This window comes from Ailuropoda melanoleuca, chromosome 4 (assembly GCF_002007445.2).
Source record: "Ailuropoda melanoleuca isolate Jingjing chromosome 4, ASM200744v2, whole genome shotgun sequence".
NCBI classification, from domain to species: Eukaryota; Metazoa; Chordata; class Mammalia; order Carnivora; family Ursidae; genus Ailuropoda; species Ailuropoda melanoleuca.
The window spans coordinates 85,075,576-85,099,320 of record NC_048221.1 but is presented as its reverse complement, the minus strand read 5'-3'; the positions used below and the strand labels follow the sequence as shown (position 1 = coordinate 85,099,320).

At 37.9% G+C, this 23,745-nt stretch overlaps 1 protein-coding gene and 1 pseudogene across 5 annotated transcripts in view; one reads left to right on the top strand and one right to left on the bottom strand.

Annotated features, from left to right (window-relative positions):
• The window catches only part of KIAA1841 (KIAA1841 ortholog), a 56,939-nt gene extending 43,140 nt beyond the window's left edge, over window positions 1-13,799 (bottom strand). For 2 of the 5 annotated variants that reach the window (XR_004624914.1, XM_034659183.1), the window contains exons 1-6: window positions 13,642-13,799; window positions 10,928-11,086; window positions 4,229-4,415; window positions 3,340-3,433; window positions 2,187-2,249; window positions 1,156-1,394 (exon numbers count right to left, since the gene is read on the bottom strand). Coding sequence is in view for 4 of the 5 variants with exons in the window: in XM_034659183.1 (XP_034515074.1) it covers window positions 1,156-1,394; window positions 2,187-2,249; window positions 3,340-3,433; window positions 4,229-4,415; window positions 10,928-11,077 (733 nt within the window). In the remaining variant the exon portion in view is untranslated. Of the gene's footprint in view, window positions 1-1,155; window positions 1,395-2,186; window positions 2,250-3,339; window positions 3,434-3,510; window positions 3,592-4,228; window positions 4,416-10,927; window positions 11,087-13,641 lie in introns of those variants that run through there. The other 3 variants (XM_002927159.4, XM_019807906.2, XM_019807905.2) reach the window with 3 other exon arrangements.
• A 3,809-nt stretch (window positions 13,800-17,608) lies between these two features.
• On the top strand, window positions 17,609-18,125 carry LOC100465280 (annotated as a pseudogene).
• The last annotated feature ends 5,620 nt before the right edge of the window (window positions 18,126-23,745 follow it).

The window sequence follows — 23,745 nt, the reverse complement described above, 5'->3', positions numbered from 1 at the left end:
TACAATATATATTTAAAAAATCACATTTGTTAGCATTACCACCAGTCTCATCAGGAAAGTCTTTTTTTTTTTTTTTTTTAAGATTTTATTTATTTATTTGACAGCGGGAACACAAGCAGGGGGAGTGGGAGAGGAAGAAGCAGGCTCCCAGTGGAGGAGCCTGATGTGGGGCTTGGTCCCAGAATGCCGGGATTATGCCCTGAGCCGAAGGCAGACGCCCAACGACTGAGCCACCCAGGCGCCCCAGGAAAGTCTTTAAATATGGAGAAGCTGTCAAGCACATGGAAGCAGATACAAGTTTTCCACACTCCAATTCTCACTTGAAACCCTGAATTTTATTATTGATGATGGATACTGTCAGTTGTTTCTCCTCGGTTGATCAACTCCCTTAATTCGTTTTCAAGAAAATATCAGCCAAATGCCTAAGTCTGAAAAACCATAATTTGCCTATCATTCTTTCAAGTAGAAATGTTTTTCTCTTTTTAAAAAGCAGCTAGTTTAGCTTGCAACTCAATCAACTGCACAACTACTTTTCCTCCAGACAACCATCACACTTTGGTGTGAAGTAGGAGTGCACTTCCATGTCATCACATGGAACATGAAAAAGATGCATACTCAAGGGTTAAGAGTTAATAAAATTAATAATTTTCAGTGTTTCATCAAGGACATTCTTAAAGTGAGAGTGAATTTTTCATTTTATTTTTTTCCTTTTTAACTATGAGCACGTGGTGTTGAGGAATATAGTGACTACTAGCACAGTTTGGTGCCCCTGCCCTGATGTTTGCTATGCTCCCACAGTTTTATCCTCCATCACTTCTGTACCAGCTGAACAAATGTCAGCACAGAGAAAAAGGCAATAACATTTTAGTATTATAATGCAAATTGTCTTGACCTTGTGAATCCTCTAAAAGATCTCCAGGATTCCAGAGGTCCATGTACCATACGGTGAGAACTGCTCATCTAGAGACTTGTCTACTTCCACATTCACTATAAGCTACTAAAAAAGGATGAGGTATCAGTTTCCTAAAAGGTGGTTACTAATCTGATCACAAATATTAATGTTCAAATAATTTTCCATATTGCATGTTTGGCCTGAAGCAACTACCAAGTGACACATAAATTTCACTACAAAATAAGCAACAGATTGTCTTTTACCTAAAGTGGGCATCTCACAATCTTTATTCTCCTTAGTGTTCCTTTTAACATATGTTATCAACCAGTTGAAAATGTGAACGTCACAATGAACTGAAATGTCCACCTCTTCCCAGCGCTGGGCATCCATAGATAAATATTCAGCAAAGTACTTCATTTCTGATATCAAAAGATCTCGTGGGCAAATAAAATCTTCTTTCAAGTTTTTTGCTTCATCACATACATGGATCACCATGTTTGGCCTTCATAAAAAATATTACACAAAAATCAAATTATTAGAGTTTTAGAAGAGGAGCTAAGAATACCGACATTTATTTGAAGCATGAGAACAAGACGTTTTTGGAAGTTTTGACCATAAATCAATTTTATAGAGTCTGACATTCAGAATTTTTCATTAAGTGTCTTGCTAATCTGATCTATATCTTAGATTTTGACTAATTTTAGTTAAGTTATTGACTGTAAGATTATTAAGCCTAATAAGAGCTTAGAAAAACAAAAATATTTTTACTACAGGACTCTAATTTACATGGTTTAAAGTTTATTTTTCAAGTTATAAGTTAATAACAAAAATTTTAAAATAATACCAATTCACAAAGAAAAATTAAATAATACAGTCTAATTCTTATGAAGAACATAAAATGGCACTTTTACGTGGTCATGGGTATGATAAGTAAAGATTAAATACTAAAATTTTCTTTCTATTAATAAATAGGAAAAACAGTTAAAATCATTCATTAAAGAGTCAAAAACTAGCATGGCTTCTTAGTTACTTTTAACAGCAAGTAAGTTTGTTTCTAGGCATTCATCAAATATAAACTAGAAAATGTAGTTAAAAGGATTCTTAAGACTACAGTGTGCTTATTAACATTTTTAAAAATAAGTTTGGATAATGCATCAGAATGACAACTTCAAAAATTATATACTCCTTGAATTTACTTTCCCTTGAAAATTATATCACCTCAAAAAGAAATATCACTGTGATCCACAAGTACCTTTACATCATTACAAAAGAGAATAAATAGAGATACACTGACCTACAATATGAATTTAATGTATTCAGTGGAACTCCATAACTTTCTAATGCAAAAAAATTACATCTGAAACAAAAATGGGCTATCAGAAAAAGGATTATTAACCAACACTCTTCTCAAAGTCAAAGGAATTTAAATAGCTTCACAAATTGTTCTTCCAAAGAAATTATGGTCAAAATATAAACAGGTAATGGCTGGTATAATGAAGCGTAATGTTTCTGTGGCTTTTCGGTCAACAATATGAAATATTAAATAATTCCAGTAAAAAATTATCTGATAAATTTTTGTGCTACACAAACAAAACTATCAGTTAAAAATCTATGTGAATAAATTAAAAATCACTTCAAAAGGGTGAATTTTTTATTGTGGTAAAATACACACAACAGAAAAATCTGTCATATTAGCCCTTTTAAGTGTACATTTCAATGGCATTAAGTACATTCACATTGTTGTATAATCATCACCACCATCCTTTTCCAGAACTTTTTCAAAAGGGTAAATTTTATGGTATATGAATTATATAAGAATAAAACTGTCACACACAAAAACAACCTATCAGAACTGAAAACACAGAAAGGAACTTTCAGATATGAAAATATTCTATAACTTCATTTGAGTGATGGTTACATGGTGTACCCATTTGTTAAAACTCATCAAGGTGAATACTTAAAATATGTCTAATTTACTGTATGTAAAATATACAAAACAATCAAAACTTGCAATATGCCTGAAAGGTGTATTCTAATTTTTAAAGTATCTATAATGAGAATTATATTCCAATGGCTCTAAAATATACAACTAGTTTAATAAAACTGGAGAAATAATGGCAGAGATTTTTCTTTGGGTTTTAAAATTTGCTTTTCAAAGTTTTATATTAGTAGAGGATATTCCTAATATTTACAAATATGAAAATGAATTTTTAAAATGGAAAACTGTAGTCCAACTTAATTATAACATGAATAAGCTATATGTTTAGCCATCAAGCAATTGTTATAGTTCAACACATGAACTATCCTGATTCCAACAGTTTGAACAATTGTGTAATGTGAAATTCCTAAATTATGGTAACTGATGTATACAATCACCAATCATATATTTTATGACTTAAAGTTGATATTCATATTAAATCTTATCTAGCAAAGAACCAGCCTCCTACCCTTCAGATTCTTCAGTCTTTTCTCCACCATTACGAGTAGTACAATTTTCACTTTCTGAAGAACAATTCCTTGTGGAAGCTATACTATGTCTTCCTTAAATACAGAAACAAACACATACAAAAACAAAGGGGGTGGTTAGCGTTTCTAACTGAGAACGGGTTTTTACTTACTGAATGGTTATACTGTAAACGCATGGTTTCCAAGGCTAGTTAAAGATGGTACTCTGTTAGGTGGCATTTCCCTTAATAATTCTAAAGGTATATGGAAGAAACAGTAGGAAAAAAGGGATCACACATTGCTAACATTACATTGAAGATTTAAAAAATGATGTAGTGTGAATGGACAGGGGTCAAATGTTCAAAAGCCAACAATATAGTTCTCTCTTCCTGAAGCAAATTTTTGTATCAGTATTCTGACTGCTGCTGCTGAGATTTAAATTATTCACTACACTCAGGATTTCTAAAATTGGTTATTATTTCCAACCGCATAAAACATCTTTTCTATCCTGCCACTGTGTCATTTGAAGCTAATGTTGACTACAATAAAAGGTAGATAACATGAGGAACAAGCAACATTTTCTCAGTAAGAAAAACTAAGTAGAAAATGTACGTCAAATCTCTTTAAATTTATGACATAATCAGGCTAACAGACTGGAGTAGTAAATTTTGATATAATAAAAAGCTTTTTTTGGTGATATGTACATTAACATTAAAAGATTTTTCAAATATAGCAAAAACACATTTCTAAAAATCAGGAAGATACAAATCCTAATAGATTTCCTAGCAATGTTTATAATAGCCTTTAGATAAATAAAGAAAAGTTGATTGAAATGCATATTTTGCAAAATTATCATAAGGACAAGGACTGCATTTTGTTTTCAAACCTTACCCATTTTGGAAATTGCATCTTGACCAACTGGAGTCTCCTGAAATTCTCCCTGCATGTCAAGAAGGGAGGATTTGATATACGTGGCTAAGGTTTCCACAGGACTCTCTCCAGCAGCCATCAGGGGACTATACTGGTTGTCAACAGGTGAACTTCCACTGCTCTTTAGTTCATCAAACCTTTTTGCACACTGTAATGACATAAAAGGAAGGAAATGCAGGTCTTTCTTAATTAAAAAATAAGATTATTTTCTTGCTTTCTATTTGATATTTTTCTATAATCATTTTTTACAAGTAAATTCTAATCTGCTGGGTAATACCTAGAAAATTAGCACACATTTCAATATACAAAAGCTTCTGACCTTTTTTCGCTTTTTTAAAATTCAGGGTAGAACTTTTTTTTTCCGAGAGAGAGCGCGTATGTGCATGTGTATACGCGGCAGGTAGGGGTAGTAGTGGGGGAAGATGAGGAGCAGAAGGAGAGGGAGAGAGAGAATCTTAAGCAGGCCTGTGGAGGTAGATCTCAGGACCCTGAGATCATGATCTAAGCCAATACCAAGAGTTAGATGCTTAACAACTGTGCCACCCAGGAGCCCATAGAACTTTTTAAAATACGCTTTAACTCAATGGCATAATATGTTTATGCTGTTATAGGAAAATGAGAAATGCCTTTATCAACCAAATTTCCCTGTGGTCTATATTTATTATCAGTTGACAAAGATAAAAAATATAAGTGGTTTCATTGAATCCATTTTTTCTTCAAAATGAATTTATTTTTTGTAACACAGAGAATGTAAAGTGGTAGTTAGGCTTTTAAAACGTAGGCTCCTTTGATGTCTTTTAAGTAAAATGCATAGCTATATTGGAAAATGAATGTAGATTTATCTAACAAGGTTTATGGCAATTTTTAATATTTAAAAAACAAGAAAATTATGAATTTTGAAATGAATACATGATTGCTTAAACAAAGAAGCAAGTGAACTACAAATAATTTAAATTATATTGTTAAATGTTCTTTGTGTTTGGGAAGCCTGGGTGGCTCAGTTGATTAAGCATCTGCCTTCAGCTCAGGTCATGATCCCAGAGTCCTGGGACTGAGTTCCGCATCAGGCTCCTTGCTCAGAAGGAAGCCTGCTTTTCCCTCTGCCTGCTCAGTATCTTGTCATGTGTTTATGGCCACTGGCCACAAGAAAAAGAAGGCTTGTGCGCTCTCTCTTTCTGACGAAGAAATAAAATCTTTAAAAAAAATGTTCTTTGTGTTCAAGCAAAAATTACACAATATCTATACGTAAAAGAATGAGGCTGGACCCTCTACCTAAGGCACATACAAAAATTAGCTCAAAATAGATCGAAGGCTAACTATAAGAGCTAACACTATAAAATTTTTAGGAGAAAATGACCTTGGATTAGGTGATGGTTTCTTAGCTATGACACTAAAAGCACAAGCAACAAAGAAAAATTAGATAAACCAGATCTCTTCAAAATTTACAACTTTGTGCTTCAAAGGACACCATCAAGAAAATGAAAAGACAACACACACAATAGGAGAAAATATTTGCAAGTCATATATCTGACAAGGGATTTGCATCTAGAATATATTAAGAACTCTTAGTACTCAATAATAAAAAGACAAGGGGCACATGGCTGGCTCAGCTGGTGGAGCATGCGACTCTTGATCTCAGGGTTATGAGTTCAAGCCCTACGGTTGGGTATAGAGATTATTTAAAAATAAAATGTTGAAAAATTTTGGGGAAAAAAAAAGCCAACCCAATTTAAAAATGGGCTAAGGATCTAAATAGACATTCCTCCATAGAAGATCTATAAATGGCCAATAAGCACATGACAAGATACTGAACATCATTAGCCATCAGGAAAACGCATATCAAAATCATAATGAATTAGTACTTCATACCCATTAGGGAGGCTAGTGCTGCCCGGGGACCCCCTTGGCTCCGGGCATCCCGGCCTCCTCACTTCCAACCCCCATTTCCTAGATGTCAAAAAGATAGATAATAAAAGTGTTGACAAGGATGTGAAGAAATTGGAACCTTCCAATATTGCTGGTGGGAATGTAAAATGGTGCAATCACTTTGGAAAAATTAGATACATTATTTCAGCTAAATTAAACACATGAAAACTCTTAATCTGTCCTTTCTCTACTTTTAAAATACCAACATATCATCATCAAAATGGAAAAAAATGATAATCCAGGAGATTGAGAGAACATTCAAGAAACTTAAACACACACTTTTGTCTACCAGATATTAAAGCAATATTGAAAGTAATTGAATACAGAACTGTCAATAGGATTAAAGAAATCAACAGATCAGAACAGTAAATGTAGAAAGAGACTGGAATTTCAAACCAGTAATAAAGGATGAAATTATTCTCCAAACTATGGAAAAAGCCCACACAATGTGATAAATATATATAAATAAATATATAAATATATATATATAAATATATATATACACAATGTGGTGTGTATATATATATATACACACACACACACACACACACACAATGGAATATTACTCAGCCATAAAAAGAATGAAATCTTGCCATCTGCAACAATGTGGACGGAGCTAGACAGTACTGTGCTAAGCAAAATATATCAGTCAAAGATAAATAGCACATGATTTCATGCGTATGTGGAATTTAAGAAACAAACCAGGGGCGCCTGGGTGGCAGAGCAGTTAAGCGTCTGCCTTCGGCTCAGGGCGTGATCCCGGTGTTATGGGATCGAGCCCCACATCAGGCTCCTCTGCTATGAGCCTGCTTCTTCCTCTCCCATTCCCCCTGCTTGTGTTCCCTCTCTCGCTGGCTGTCTCTATCTCTATCGAATAAATAAATAAAATCTTAAAAAAAAAAAAAATGAAACAAACCAGATGGGGGCGCCTGGGTGGCTCAGTCAGTTAAGCACTCAACTCTTGCTTTGGTTCAAGTCATGATCTCACAGTTGTGGGATAGTTGTGGGATGGGTAGAGCCACCTGCTCAGTGGGGTGGGTGTCTGGTTTTCTCCCTCTTCCTCTCCGTCTGTTCCTCCCCCCTCCCTGCTCCTTGCAAGCACTCCCTCTCTAAAATAAATAATAAATCTTAAAACAAAACAAAAAAAACCACAGATGAACATATGGGAGGGATCAAAAAAGAAAAGAGAGGGAAACAAACCATAAAAGATTCTTAAAGAAACAGAACAAAATGAGGGTTGATGGGGGGAGGGGATGGGGGGATGGGTTAAACGGGTGATGGGTATTAAGAAGGGCATTTGTTATGTTATGATGAACACTGGGTTTTGTATGTAAGTGATGAATCACTGAATTCTACTCCTGAAACCAATATTGCACTGTATGTTAACTAAAATTTGAATAAAAAATTTGGAAAGAAAAAAAAGAATGAAATATTCAATAAATGTTGAGACAATTAACTAATCATTAGGAAAAAAGTTAAAACTAAAACTCCAAGTGGAGTCAAGATTTAAATGTAGAAAATAAAAGTAGTCAGGAAAATGTAGGTGACTACGTATTATACATAGCCTTCAGGTTAAGAAGAATTTTCTAAACAGGATAAAAAAGGCAGATTTCAAAGTAAAAGATTCACAGATTTTACATTAAACATTTTACACTTTTAAACACTTGTATATAAGAGACTATCATTAATAACTTAATAGGCCGAAAAAAAACTGATAAAAGCTAGATCAAGGGTTAATATAATATATAGAAAACCATTATTTAAAACTAGTAACAAAACATTGGGGTACCTGTGTGGCTCATTCAGTTAACTGTCTGTGTTTGGCTCAGGTCATGATCCTGGGGTCCTGGGATCGAGCCCTGCATTGGGCTCCCTACTCAGCAGGGAGTCAGCCTCTCCCTTTGCCCCTCACCCCTGCTCATGCTCTCTCTCTCTCTCTCTTGCTCTGCTCTCTCTCTCAAATAAATCAATAAAATCTTTTTAAAAAACTAGTAACAAAACAAATTCACATATAGAAAAAGGATGTGGCACAATAAAATATAAAATGTTCAACCTCTTTAGGATTTAAAGTAAATTAAAACGGCAAAGAGGTAACACATATTAAAATCTATATAAATGAGAATTTTGAAAAGACACACACACACACAAATAATATGTGATATAAAAAGTACAGGGATCAAGACTTAGCTATGTTGGCTGGAATATAACACTGATGGCCCTTCTAGTCAGCAATATATAACAAAAGTCTTAAAAATGCATTATCCCCTAAGGAAAGAAGAATAAGATATTTTAACAGTGGTACCTGTAGTAGCCAAAAGTTGGAAATAATAGCTTACATACCCAACAAAAGGGACTAGTTTAATAAATTATGATATAGCTCATAGCTTAAATGTTGCAGAAGTCTATTAATTGACACATAAAGATGTCTATAATTAGCTAAGTGAAAAAGTAAGCATCAAAACAGTACATTTGTTGTATGTTAATCTTAACAATTCTTGTATGTATAGAAAAGTATCTGGCAGGCTATATAAAAGGCGTTAACAACTTACTTTGGATAGGGTCAGACTTATTCTGACTTTTCACTTACTTCCTCTGTGTGTGTGTGTGTGTGTGTGTGTGTGTGTGTGTGTGATCTCAAGCCTGTATTGCAGGGGCTCCACACTCAGCAGGCAGTCTGCTTGAAATTCTTTCCCTCTTCTTGCGTGCATATGCATGTGCTCTCTCTCTCTCTCAAATGAATAAATAAACCTTTAAAGAATTATTTAAAAATGAACACTACTTAAAAATAATCTCACATTTAGTTGTATTTTAGTTAAAAAAAATAATTCAACAATTGGGTGAATTTGGATACACAGTGAATATTAGCTGATATGGCAGAGTTATTATTAATTTCTTGAGTTCAACCATGGTACTGTGGTTATGAAATAATGTACTGATTTTAGGGAGATGTATGCTGTAGTCTATTGGGTGAAGTGACACGGTGTCTGACACTTATTTTTAAATATCAGAAAAAAATTCATAAAGAGATGAAGCAAATAGGGCATCTATATAAGGATACAGGGCTGTAGTACTATTCTTTCAACTTTTCTATATGTTCGAAGATATTCATAATAAAAAGTTAGAACAGTAGTTGAATTCACAGGTTTGCCCCATTTTAAAACCTAACAAGTTTCAAAACTTAACCAAAAGGTTTGAAAAACTATAAATTAGGTAGTGAAAAAAAAAGTTCCCTCATCATTTCACAAAGACCTATAACATAACTGAGAGCAAGTAGTTTCCTGTGGGTATTGGTTTTCTCAGCTGCAGAAGAAGATGGTGGGGGCGCCTGGGTGGCTCAGTCAGTTAAGCATCTGCCTGGCTCAGGTCATGATCCTGGGGTCTGGGACGGAGCCCTGCTCTGCAGGGGGTCTGCTTCTCCCTCTCCCTCTGCTCTTCTTCCTGCTTGTGTTGCTTTCTCTGGCTCTTGCTCTCTCTCAAATAAATAAAATCTTAAAAAAAAAAAAAAAAAGAAGAAGATGGCGGAACTTGGTTCATTCACTGATTCTGCAAGTATTTATTGAGTGTATATGATGGACCAGAGCAATGGTGAATATGCTTTAAATGTACTGGGGAAAATCACTAATGCCATTTCTACTTCTAGAGAACTCTAAGATGATTCACCCACTTTAGAGTTCCTATTAACAGCAAAAACTCTGAGGTAAGTGTTTCTCAAACTAGGTTTCATGGATGAATTACCAGAAATCAAAGAATGTAAGAATTTTTAAATTTCGAGTTTTGATTCTGAGCATAAAATTAATAAAATCACCTAAATCATCAGGATGACAGAGTATTTCAATGCCTATTTGCTTTTCTGTTTACAATTAAGTGGTACCAAGAAATATTTTAATTGTCTAAGGCTAATTTTATTTTATTTTATTTTTTTTTAAAGATTTTAAGGCTAATTTTAAAAAGAAAAAGATAGGGAAGTAACTCGGTGGAGGAGGAGAGGCATTGGTGTCAAGGGAAGGCAAGTAACCTCATGGTGCAATGTAAGGTTTCATAGTAGGTTAAATAGAGAAAAGTGGAAAAAGAATGAAGCCTTTGAAAGGCACCTGGCAATACAGGCTGAATGCAAAAAATTTTGTGCCACAACAGACCATACAATATTTGCTTAATCGGCAATTTAATTTCAGCAAAACACTATTACTTACCACATTAGGTAACCATTGTTAGTTTGAAATTTGTTGTTTTTAGCTTTCATTTGTGTCCATGATATGTAAATTTGGTTAGGGTGTATAGGTGTGTTTACAACTAGTATTGTTAGTGTACATTTAATTTACTTTATATAATAAAAATAATTTAAGTCAACACTGGGAATTTCCAAGTTTTTTCCTTTAAAAAGGTCTGTTCATTATTCGAGTTTGAGAAGCATAGCATTAGGGATTTAATAGCATATAATTTGATTTACAAAAATTTTATCTACCCATAATTTTACAGTATCAGTTCTGTTACTTAAAAGTAGATATTATTAGTGAATTTTCAGTTGTTATATCAACAATTGAATTTAAACCTACCAGGTGGGTTAATATATAATTTATGTACTTTAAATCAAGTCAAATCATATCACATGCACATTCAGTATTCATGCATATGAATATGTAAAACTCAAAATTTTTTTTCCTTTCTTTGTAGCTGTTTCTTTAAATTGATCATTTTCTGATTTTTCCAGGAGCAATCTGGGGGATGGTTATTTACCTCTTTGGGTGTTAATCCAGGCACAAGCCTTGCCACAGTTTCCCAGTTGATGGTCTGATGGATTCCAATTAATGGATAAAGGATCATGTCCAATACCATTTGGTTGTTATTGTTCAAGAAATTGTTGTTCTCTGAATATCCACGACTCATCTTTTAGAACTAGAAATAAAGACAAATAGACATATTTACATCTGAAATCCAAGTGTTTTTAGAACATTATAAATCAGTTATAATTTATTCCTAAGAATTATATGCTACCTATAAAGGAAAAATAAAACTGACCTAAAACAAGCAGAATATACAGCTCAAATCTCTTCAAATATTATAGCATTTGAATATTATGTATTGGTGGATGGACAGATACATAGGATGGACAGATGGATAAATTAACCGTTAAAAAAGTAAAATAAAATATTAATGGTAGAATATAAGTGGTAGGTATACAGGGGTTCACTATAACATTTTTTTTTTAACTTTGCTATATGTTGAAAATTTTTCATAATAAAACACTGGGGGGAGAAGTTGAATAAACCATATCTTTTTTTAAAAAAATCCCTAAGTGTGCCTGATTTATACCTTGATTAGCAATTCATGGATGGTAGAGTTTAACCAAAAAAAAAAAAAAAAAAAAAGGCCTGGTTAAAAAGAATTTAATTTCATTCTAGTCCTAAGCAATATTTGCTTTATTCTTCTGTGAGTGAATGTCCATGCTACAAACAATGAAGGCTGAGTATATTTTTTACTAATGTAACCAAATGAAACTTAAAAACAAGTTAATCTGACATTATAGGATAAGCATAATCATTGTCATTGTGCCATGCGATTATTAGTCATAAATGGTGGGACATTCTATTAACAATTATAATTAGTACTATTTCTATATGTTTGAAGCAACTTTTTTTGGAGTGTTCTTTTCTTCCTCCTTGTCTTCAGAAAAAACATGACAATTGACCTGATAAGATTTAATCCCTACACACATCCAAACACACCCTGCCAAATATAAAAAGCCAAAGCACCCCCCCAACACACGCACACTCATTTCTACACAGTGGAGGCTTCTCTTGCTTTGTTACCTGGCTCCCCACCCACCACATCCTCCCTTAGTTCAATCCAGGAGCCCTTGAATAACATATCCAGCTACGAAGGGTGTCCAAGATGTTCAGGCAACAGAAGCAGCAAGAAAAAAAAAGGCTCTATGAGTGGCTCAGTCAGATGGGTCCAACTCTTGATTTCATCTCGGTTCATGATCTCAGCAAGGAGTCTGCTTCTCTCCTTCTCTTTCTGGGCCAATTCCCCCCACCCCATGCATGCTCCCTCTCTCTAAAATACATAAATAAGGGGCGCAGGGTGGTTCAGTAAGTTAAACATCTGCCTTTGGCTCAGGTCATGATCTTGGGGTCCTGGGATTGAGCTCTGCATGGGGCTCCCTGCTGAGTGGGGAGTCTGCTTCTCCATCTCCCTCTGCCCCCCTCATGCTATCTCATTCATTCTCTCAAATAAATAAATAAAACCTTTAAAAATTTTTTTAAATAATAAATAAATAGATAAATAAATAAATATTATTGTGGCCTGCAATGTGTTGTAACCTGTTAGCTAATCAAAAATATTGTTCATATCAAATAGTTAAAATCTGTATGTGTATTTCAAATGTGATACTCATTTATAATATACATTTTATTCTTGTAAATTCCCTTGGAATAGCTGTCACAGCGCACTCCATTCTGGAAAAAAGTACAGACTTATCAAAAACTGTGGCAGTAAGAAAGAATTTGAAGCTCAAATTACACTACCACTAAATCTAGTTCAATTCGTGATAAAATATTTTTTTAATGTTACTGTTGAAGGTGAAACGTTTTATTTACCAGAAATAAAAATTATATTTAATGCACTACTTTTTTTAAGAACACTCTTCATGTCCTACCTCCCCATCCCCACAACCTTGGTTTACTTAAATGTATTACTAAAACCAACCTAATTAATTAATTAAGACCATAGAGAAGTCCACGACTGGCATGTGACTTTTTTTCTTTTTTCAAATAGAAAAAGGCTTTTGTGGACAGAGTTTTTTCCTTCGGTAGAGGAAAGGTGCGAAACGAAGGGGCCGGTATGGCAGGTCAAAGGCCTTAGACGACGGGAGATTATTAAATCAGAGTCATCCCATGGGGAGAAGCCTTGTGCCCAGGCTTCCTGACCACATATAAGAACCGAGGCAGTTGGCTTTCACCGTGAAGGAGAAAATAAAATCACATCTGAAACCCAGGACGAATAGATCAAAGCCCTGCAAGCCTTCGGCGCAGAGGCTCACATCGAGCCGCGTCCTCAGGGTTCCCCAGCCTGTGCTGTTCCCGCCTCCCCCGTAGGGGCAGAAACTCTTCGGGCGCTGAGCGGGTGGGGAGCGGACAAAGGCGACGGGCAGCGGGGCGAGGCTGAGAGAAGATGCGGGCAGAGACACGGGGCGCGGCCTGACGGGCAGACGCCGGGGTTCCCTCAGCTGGTGCGCGGGCGGGACAGGAAACGGGGACCTGGGGCTGGCAGGGCCTGCGAAGTGCAGGCTGCTCACGGGGACGTTCGGGGGCGTTTGGGCCAGCGGGACCCCGGCCCGGCCCGGCGAGGAAGGAGGCCGCGGCGGGAAGCGGCTGGCTGCCAGCGGTACTGCCCCATGCCGCACTTCCCGCCCCCCGCCGGCACCGGAGGCCCCTCGGCGTCTCGCTCACCTGCCCAGGGCCGCGGTGGCCCTCGCTGCGCCTCCGTCACCTGCAGCGGCCGGCACAGCCAGCGCTCGCGCCATGAAGGTCCAGCTACCCGGCCCACAAGCCCGGCCACTGCGCCCACACACACCGCCCCTCCCGCTCGCAGGATAGCGCCGACCCACGCCGCCTCACCAATCACAGGCCAGCGCCACAGCGGCGGAGCCAATGAGCAACGAGCTCCTGCAGGACTGGGGCGGTAAGCCCCTGAGGCTTGCGGCCGCGGCGCCTTGCCTTTGCCTTCCCCTTCCCCCTCTCGCTTTCACTCCCAGGCTTGTCGCAGTGCAGCGTCCCCACCCTCCCAGCGTCTTGTCGCTTAGCAACCAGATCCTCCCGGCCGGATCTTAAGTGACCAACTCTGAATCCAGAAGAAATGGAAACATGGGAGAGAAAAGAACTAGGATAGAGAATGAATGAAATAGTTGGAGCTGTAGGTCATTTTAGTATACCTGTTTAGGTTAGGTAGAATGGGAAAGTTGTATCATCTGAGGGACACCAAAAGTGTCTTGGGTGAGGCATTGTCCTTAGCAGGAACCATCTCCTGAAAAATGCAAATAGCTCTGGGTTACAAATTCAGTTTTCATTAACGTTAATAGTTTCCCTACGTGTGTTTCTGTGGTGAGTACTATTACTGGGAACATAGTAAGATATTAAGGTTCAGTCCTGTAGGGTAAATACTACGTGCCAATTACTTTTATTTACACTTCCAATGTGTATGTTCTGAGAACCAAATCTCAATGTTAGAATCAGAAAGGACAGTAAAAGGGACACCTGGGTCGCTCAGTTAGGCGTCCGCCTCTTGGTTTCCGCTCAGGTTGTAATCTCAGGGTCTTGAGATCAAGCCCCTCCTGGGTCTCCTTGCTCGGCAGGGAGTCTGCTGAGCGGAGATTCTCTTTCTCCCTCTGCCCTTTCCTCTGTCTCTCTCTCTGCCCTCTCTCTCTCTCTCCCTCTCTCTCTCGCCCCTCTCAAATAAATAAATCTTTAAAAAGAGAGAAGGACAGGGTGCTTGAGGTACTCAGTCGGTTGAGCATCTGACTCTTGATTTGGGATGGGGTAGTGACCTCAGAGTTGTGGGGTGGAGCCCCCTGGCTGGCTCCCTGCTAGGTGGGGAGTCTGCTTGCGATTCTCTCCGTCTCCCTTTGCCTCCCCTCACCACCCCCCCTTGCTCTCTCTCAAATAAATAAATAATCTTTAAAAAAGAGAAAAGGTTGGGGCACCTGGGTGGCTCAGTCGTTAAACGTCTGCCTTGGCTCAGGGCGTGATCCCAGAACGCTGGGATGGAGCCTCACATCAGGCTCCTCGCTGGGAGCCTGCTTCTCCCTCTCCCACTCCCCCTGCTTGTCTTTCCTCTCTCACTGGCTGTCTCTCTCTCTGTCAGATAAATAAATAAAATCTTAAAAAAAATAAAAAATAAAAAAGAGAAAAAGTAAAGCCCTATCCAAATGAATAATTACCGTAATGAGATCTGATGATTAACCCGCTAACTGTATGTCAGGAGTTTTTCTAATTACATCACCTCTGACTTTCTACAAATCTTTTACTATTTTTGTTGCACAGAGACATTGAAGTTAGGCAAGCTCTGTATTTAAGTAAATTCTTAAAGAGAAGCTACTTGTAGATTCTTTTCTTCTGAGCTTGAACTCTGTTGTGATGGTGGTGAGCCAATTGAAACCATGAGGATTAGAAGGACTGATTGGCAAGAACATAGAAGGAACCTTGGCCCTGAATTACCTTGTGAAGTGAAGCCGCCTAACGGGCCCCAGATTGCTTGTCTACCTCAGACTGTTATATGAGAAAAAAGTGTTTATCTTTCTTTAGCTACTGTATTTTTTGATCTGTTAGGGAAACAACGTAGTCCCTAAAAGGGAAAACTTGGTCCCTGGAAGTGGTGTACCACAATAACAAAGATCTAAGCTATGCGTGGCATCAGCAGGTATAAGCATAGTGCTGGCTAGAAGGCTGGTGACTCTTGCCACATGTATTGGGATGTGTCACTTGTGTTAACTTAGAAGGCAGATTTTCAAGCCTATAGCTTTGAGGAAAGGAGTTTTAAAAAGGTCAGAATGTAAGTTTGTGTTGGCTGATAGTCCTTGCTTTTAGCAAGGTTCAATAAAAAGAAGTCAGTTAATAATCAACCAGTTTGCAAGCACAGCTGGAGAATAGAGCTCTACTACTGGACCCCATTCATAACGTTTGGTCTTGGTGTTGATCCACATACTATTATGCCATCTCCGAGAAATCAACTCAGGTACTCAACGTTTGAAGCTTTTCCCTATCACTCTCTTCTTTTCTAGAACAATATCCCTTTGGAATGACAGAGCAAGAAAGAATTCTTGAAAGATGGACTTCTTCAATCTTTTTATTCCAAGGTCAGAGAAAGTTTAAGTGACTTGTCCAAGGTCAAACAGCCATTTCATTAGGTTCAATGACCTTTGCCCATGGAAGAATCTTTGGCATTGTACAGATGTTCCTCCCTGAGGCCTTTTTGTGTAGAATGGGTAATTATATCTAAGACTTCCATCTACTTCCCCTTGCTTCCCAAGTTTAACCCTTTTATGTTCATAAGCTCATCTATCCTTCTAGTAGTTTTAGTACAGACTAAGTTGCTTTAACAGAGACCCTAAATATGGTGGTTTAAACACAATTAGTTTATTTCTCTCTCAAATTACAGTAAAGGTAATGAAGAGGCTCACACTTCATTCCTGACACGCAACTTCCATTTCTGAGTCTGAAATGGCTGTAGAGGAAATGTGGAATAGTAGTATGAGGCAGTCAAATTCTCTGTGGGGGGGTGGGAAGGAGACAGGTTAAGACAACCTCTAAAATTGGTAAGAAATAGCAGATGAGCACATTACTTAGAAATAAGGTAAAAACAGGGGCACCTGGGTAGCTCAGTCAGTTAAGTGTCTGCCTTTGGCCCTGGTCATGATCCCGGGTCCTGGGATTGAGCCCCATGTCCAGCTCCCTGCTCAGCAGGGAGTCTGCTTCTCCCTCTCTCCATCCCCCCAACTTGTGCTCACTCTTTCTTTCTCAAAAAAAAAAAAAAAGGTAAAAACAGATTAGCAAGAAAATTAAATGTGATTACTTCTGGGATCAGGAGTTGGGAGGGGCTACTTTACCCCCCCCTTTTTAAATCACAATTTGATTTTTTTAAACCATGCAATTTTACTAGTTTTATAGTTAAAAATATAAATGAATGGACAAAACATATAGGAAGTAAGGAAAAATAGTATCTTCAAACAAGTTATTTATTCAACTAGGCAAGTATTTTTTTTTTAAGATTTTATTTATTTATTCATTTGACAGAGATAGAGACAGCCAGCGAGAGAGGGAACACAAGCAGGGGGAGTGGGAGAGGAAGAAGCAGGCTCATATCGGAAGAGCCTGATGTGGGGCTCGATCCCATAACGCCAGGATCACGCCCTGAGCCAAAGGCAGGGGCTCAACCGCTGTGCCACCCAGGCGCCCCGGCAAGTATTAAATATAAAAAATTAACCATAACAATCTAGAATAAAAACTTCAAGTGATACCAACATTGGTGAAGGAAGAGGGGCAGGGGACCAATAGGAAGAAATGTTTGGAAGAGAAAGCAGGGAGGATGACAGTGTGCCAACCATCTTGTGTTGTTGTAAGACTCCAATATTGATAACTTTAAACACTGGTAAAGACAAATAAACATAATTAGGGGTTGGAAGTAACCACAACAAGAATAAAAACAGAATGTGTAGCATTCAAACCTCAAGAAGAGGCAGTGGGCCTTAGGGTCCCTGATCTGTCTTTTGTGTCAACCAGTGTTTGGATGGAACAGACCCAAGGACTCCCCTTCTATCAGCCTCCCACCGCTTTCCAACCTTTTTTCCAGTGACAACTTTGGAGCCATCTTCTCGGCCATCCTCTGGGACCAGCCAACATGCTATTTTGAGCTTAGTTCCTTATTACCCGACCAACGGTGAGCTCCCAGATTCCTCAGAATTATTTCACTGAGGTGGAGGCCGCCGTCAACCGCATGGTCAGCATGCATCTGCAGGCCTCCTACACCTGCTTCTCTCCGGGTTCCTATGTTGACCTTGACGATGTGGCTCTGGAGCGCGCGGGCCGCTTCTTCCGCCTGTTGGCCGAGGAGAAGCACGAGGGTGCTGAGTGTCTCTTGAAGATGCGAAGTCAGCGAAGAGGCCGTGCCCTCTCCCAGGACGGGCGGAAGCGGTCTCAAAAGGGTTCTGTCCCCGCCCGGGTTCTGGAAAGGAACCAGGACCAAGCCTGTCTGGATCTGCACGCCCTGGGCTCTGCGCACACAGGACCCCATCTCTGTGACTTGCTGGAGAACCACGATGAGAAGGTGATCGAGAAGATGGGTTGCCGCCTAACTTGCCTCCACAGGCCGGCCGGCTGGCCCCCAGGCTGGGCTGGGCGAGAGGCTCACACTGGAACACGAGGAGCCCAGCAGCGTTTGAGGGGGCCCTTTGGGGTCCCTCCCACCCAGGTGCCACCGCTTATGCCCGAGCTTCTCCCTGCAGCCACGAGGCAGCTTTTTAACCACCCTGGAGCCCTCTCTCAAGCCTGGACCAAATGAAAATAATAAAGCTTTTTTTTTTTTTTAAAGATTTTATTTATTTATTCATTTGACAGAGATAGAGACAGCCAGCGAGAGAGGGAACACAAGCAGGGGGAGAGGGAGAGGAAGAAGCAGGCTCATAGTGGAGGAGCCTGATGTGGGGCTCGATCCCATAACGCCAGGATCACGCCCTGAGCCGAAGGCAGACGCTTAACCACTGTGCCACCCAAGCACCCCGGAAATAATAAAGCTTTTTGTACCAAACAACAACGAAAAACCTGAAGAAGAAAATTTGATTTAAAAAAGAAAAAAAAACCAACCCGAAATCATGGTAAATACGAAATTATATTTCTGTAATAAGGTGACAGAAATATATGAAAAACTGGCAAAACCATGAGAAGCTATCAAATGGAGATTTTAAATATTTCCACTTAGAAATGGCAAAGAGACCAAACAAATAAGCAAATATAAAGATGAATTTAAAATATAAATTCAGGGGCACCTGGCTGGCTTAGTTGATGAAGCATGCTACTCTTAATCTCTGGGTTTTAGGTTTGAGCCCCAGGTTGGGTGTAGTGATTACTTAAAAAATAAATAAAAGTTCAATCTAACACACTGTTCAACCTAACTTAATTCCCTATTCCATGTTTCCACATGGAAATATTTTTCCAGAATGACACCCTGGTGCTTATTTTTCCCTACTTTTGCTCCCTAACTGCTTCTCAGGGCAGCAATGGTAGCCGATTAGTGAGTTTGGAAGATTTATACACATGTAGTTTTCTACCCCCCTCTCCACTCTCACTAGATCACTTACCTGATCTAGTAAAGGGGCTTTCAGATGTTTTCCTGAACATCCTGTAAGTTAGGTAGGTCACTCTGAGACTGGATGGATAGTTGAATTCAGGGAAATATTAACAAATCCTGTGCCATGGCCTCCAAACTACCTTTAACATAAAGTTCATAGACAACAAGCCACACCTGCTTGCTCAAGGTCTTCAATCAGCTGTTTAGTCTCTTCTTCGTTTTTTTTTTTTTAAAGATTTTATTTATTTATTTGACAGAGATAGAGAAAGCCAGCGAGAGAGGGAACACAAACAGAGGGGAGTGGGAGAGGAAGAAGCAGGCTCACAGCAGAGGAGCCTGACGTGGGGCTCGATCCCATAACGCCGGGATCATGCCCTGAGCTGAAGGCAGATGCTTAACCACTGTGCCACCCAGGCGCCCGTTTTGTTTTTTGTTTTTTGTTTTTTTTTAGTAAGCTCTATGCCCAACATGGGGCTTGAACTCATGACCCCAATTATCAAGAGTCACATGCTGTACTGACTAAGCCAGCCAGGCAACCCCAGTCTCTTATTCTTAAAAATAAGCAGGCAACCAAAGTTTAGCAGAAACCTGAGGAAAATAGTTATCATGAAAGACAAAGATACACAACTGGGGGAAGAAAAGACAATGTAGGAAAATGGAAACCTCAAAACAAAGAGAATCACCAGTTCAGACTTGCACGGAATGACTCAAGAGAAATATAGAGTGATGCCTTTACAGCATATTTTTAATCTGATCGAGGCCTAGATTATTAGTTGTACTTAGTTAGCTAAACCATGTGCTGACGAACTTTCTCTTTTCCTTCAAGCCCTGTTCCCTGATCATTTGAGAACACACAAGTGTTCTGCTTTCATCTACTCCTGAGAGCTAAAGTAAAAGCGGGGGGCGGGGGGGGGGAACAGGGAACTTGAAGGCAGAAAAGCCTAAGCAGCCCACTCTCCCAGACTGTGTTACAGGCAGATATTCAGATCTAATCGCTGACACTTTCCAAAATACACTAACTGTGGATAACCCTAAGTTTTCCAAGATTTGCTCAGAACCTTGCCCAGTGACTTCTACAGAAAAGGTTCTTGAAAATTCTCAGAGAAACTGGAGCCTGACAATGATCCAGTGCCTCTTTTCAGCTTATCTTCTCCTGGGAGACCTCATCAAACAGTAGCAATACTGCCTTCTATATAGAGCTGTTTTTGCATGCTAGTACCTCCCTTTTATATAAATCATCTCTCACACTCCTATATTTATATGTATATTTTTGATAAAACAAATTATTTCATACAACCCCCCCGCAGTATCAAGCAGGAACGCAAGAACGGTTTGATATCAGAAAATCAATGTTCTTCATCATACTATTACTAAAGGTGAAAAATCAAGACAATGTAGATTTAAATCAAATCAAATCAAATGTAGATTTAAATTAGCATTAAAAGGGAACTTTTTTTAAAAAAGACTATTTGAGAGAGAAAGCACACACACACAGGGAGAAGCAGGCTCCCCAAGGAGCAGAGAGCCCAACGTGGGGCTCCATCCCAGGACCCTGAGATCATGACCTGAGCCGAAAGCAGACACTTAACCGACTGAGCCACCCAGGTGCCCCAAAGGGAACTTCTTTTGATAAAAGATTAACTAGCATAAAACTCACAGCAAACACACATTTAATAGAGCAAATTTAGACTCTCAGGTAGAAAAAAAACAAAAATGCCTCCTACCAAAACCACTGTCAAATACAGATTGGCAACCTAGCCAAAACAAAGAGAATGAGAAGTACAAGGATTGCAAAGGAAGAGATAAGACTGTCATTATTTGCATTCACATAGACAACCCAAGAGAACCAATACTAGAAATAATATGCCTTCATTGAAACTGCAAATACAAGAACACAGCAAGTTCAATATATTTCTCTGTACCAGATATATGAAGACACCATTTTCAATGGCCACAAAATTTATAAAGTCCCTAGGAACTAGCCAACACAACAGAGACAAACAAAATATCAACAAACACACATACACATAATGTCCTGAATGGAGACTGAAATTATGTTCATAAATGAGATGATTTGACCTTCAAATATGTCAATTCCAAATAACCTATAAATTCAATGTAATTCCAATAAAAATACCAGTTTTTTTTTAAAAAAAGGGAATGTGATAAACTGATATTACAACTTAAATAGAATAAAAATCCACAAATAGCTAAGGTAATTTTCACAAAGTGGGACAAAATAGATTCACCTATCAGATATGGGGACATATTACAAAGTAACATTAATCGGGACTGTTGTACCGGGAAAGGAACTGATATATATGTCAATAGAACAGAGAGCCTCAAAATTGCATGTTTATGGGAACTTGGTATGTAATAAAATGGGGAAAATACGTACTATTAGGGAGATGGTTAGAAAAACGGACTACAATCCTACTCTGCATGCCCAACAGATATTCACACTCACAAGACCCAAAAGGATATAACTTGGTACCAAGGTCGCTTAGCTTGGCAGAAGATATACCACAGTAAACATATCATGTAGAGGAAGGCATTCTACTTAGGTAAGCCTCATGTGCCACAGGAACCACTGTCTTGTAAAAATCCCGGACAGTAGGTTCCAGGTCTCTGCAATGAGGAACAAGCTCAGTTACCAGTCCTACCTTACTCAGCGAAGTCTTAAAGCCTATACTTTTTCTTTGTACAACACAAATATGTTGCTGAGTAAGCAGCTTGCATTCCATATTTATCTTAACTCAACAGATTTCCAAGGAAATTGTGCTAAGGAGAAGGTAAAACCAAGATCATTTTCCCATACGTGGAGAGAAGGGGTTTTGTTAACCTTTTTCCTTTAATGACTAGCTGGAGAAAAAGTTGGATTCATACCACATACCGTATCCAAAAATGAATTCCAATTAAATTAAAGACCTAAATGTAAATGGTGAAACTATAAAACTGATAGAAGAACAAGACCTAAAAAGCACAACTGGGAAAAGTAAAGATTTCTATTCCATGAAGGATGCCAAAGACAAGAATTAACAAATGACAAGACTAAGTTATTTACAACATCTGCACCTCACAAGAGAGTATCATGTCTAAAATATATAAAAAATTTCTTTTACTATATAATTAGCAAGAAAGATAAAAACCTAATAGAAAAAAGGGCAAATTACAAGTATTTTTCACAGAATGGAAAACGAGAATGACTAAAAGCATATGCCTAGCCTCATTAGTAATCAAACAATGCAGATTAAGACAAAACACAGTTTCACACATATCATATTAACAAAAATCAGAAAATGTCAAGTGCTGCTGAAGATGCAGATAAAATGAAACCCTCGTGCCTTGCTGGTCCAAGTGTAAAGTGGTACAACCATTCCTGAGAAAAATTCAGCATTACTTACCTGAAATTAAATATGCATCTACCCCGAACCCAAGCCATTCTACTCTAGGACATATATCCCATAGAAACTACAGGGCAGGTTCACAGGAAGACATGTACAAGTTTGTAGAAGGTGGAACAGCTGGAACAACTTAAGTATCTATGACTAGAGGAAAAGATCAACTATGTTATGTTAATGCAGCACAATAATATGCACCAGTCAGAAGCATGTTATATAAGGTAACACGAATAGGTCTTAAAACCTAATATTTTATGAAAGTTAGGAGCAAAATGAGTATCATTTATATAGAAAACAGATAAAATATATATTTTTTCAAGGAAATATATCCAAAATTTGGAAAATGGCTTGTAAAGATAAACATTAAATATGTAGGGAATAAGGAGTATGGATTTGCAGGCAGGAGAAGAATAAAAGCTAGTAAGGTGAAATAAAAGAACAAAAGTGTAGCCTTTCTAGACCAATGACATGGATGTCATAAATGAAGAGTATGGCTAATGACTCAATTCTGAACACCTGAGATCCTTACAAACCAAAACACTTATTTTACATGAGCAGAAACACTGTTAATGATGTTTAAACATTATTTCTTTAAATGTGAAAAACTATTCATGGGGCACATGGTAAGTATTCCACAGGATTTATACATTTCCTGAGCTTAAAAGAAACAGTTCATTCTCCCAAATAAGATAAGCTAAATAAAAAACTAACATGAAAGAACATTTCAAGGCAATGCTGAAAAAAACAAAATTTCTTGTGTTGAATAAATATTCCAATGTGTTTTTCTAAGTTAGACCATTCTCATACTCAGCAAAATAATTTTAAATTACATTTTGGGCAAAGTTGTAAGTACAAGTGAATTTTGATTTTTTTAATTTTTTGATTAAGTATATGTAATTCTGAAATTCTAGATGGATATAAATCCTTTGTCACATTTTAACAGGATGTAAGGAGTTTCGATATACACAGAAAAATTTACAAAACATATATACTTGCTGTAAAATCGTACTTTTGATTTTGCTTTACATTTTTTAAGAGCACTCTCTCGTGAGGCAGATGTAGCAGCTATCCCCAATGTTGTTAATGAGGAAACTAAAAAATAATGTGAGTTAAATTGTATAGTAAGTTCATAGTGGTATTCAGACTAACATCTTGATTTCCCAAAACCTAGATTTGTGGTCTTGTTTTTATTTATAACCCTGTAGGTAATTTTTATGTAAATGTAAATCTGATATTTTTCTTTAAATCACAAGGAAATAGAACAAATTGGTCTGCAGTATTTAATATACATGATATGAAGAAAAAGACACTTTT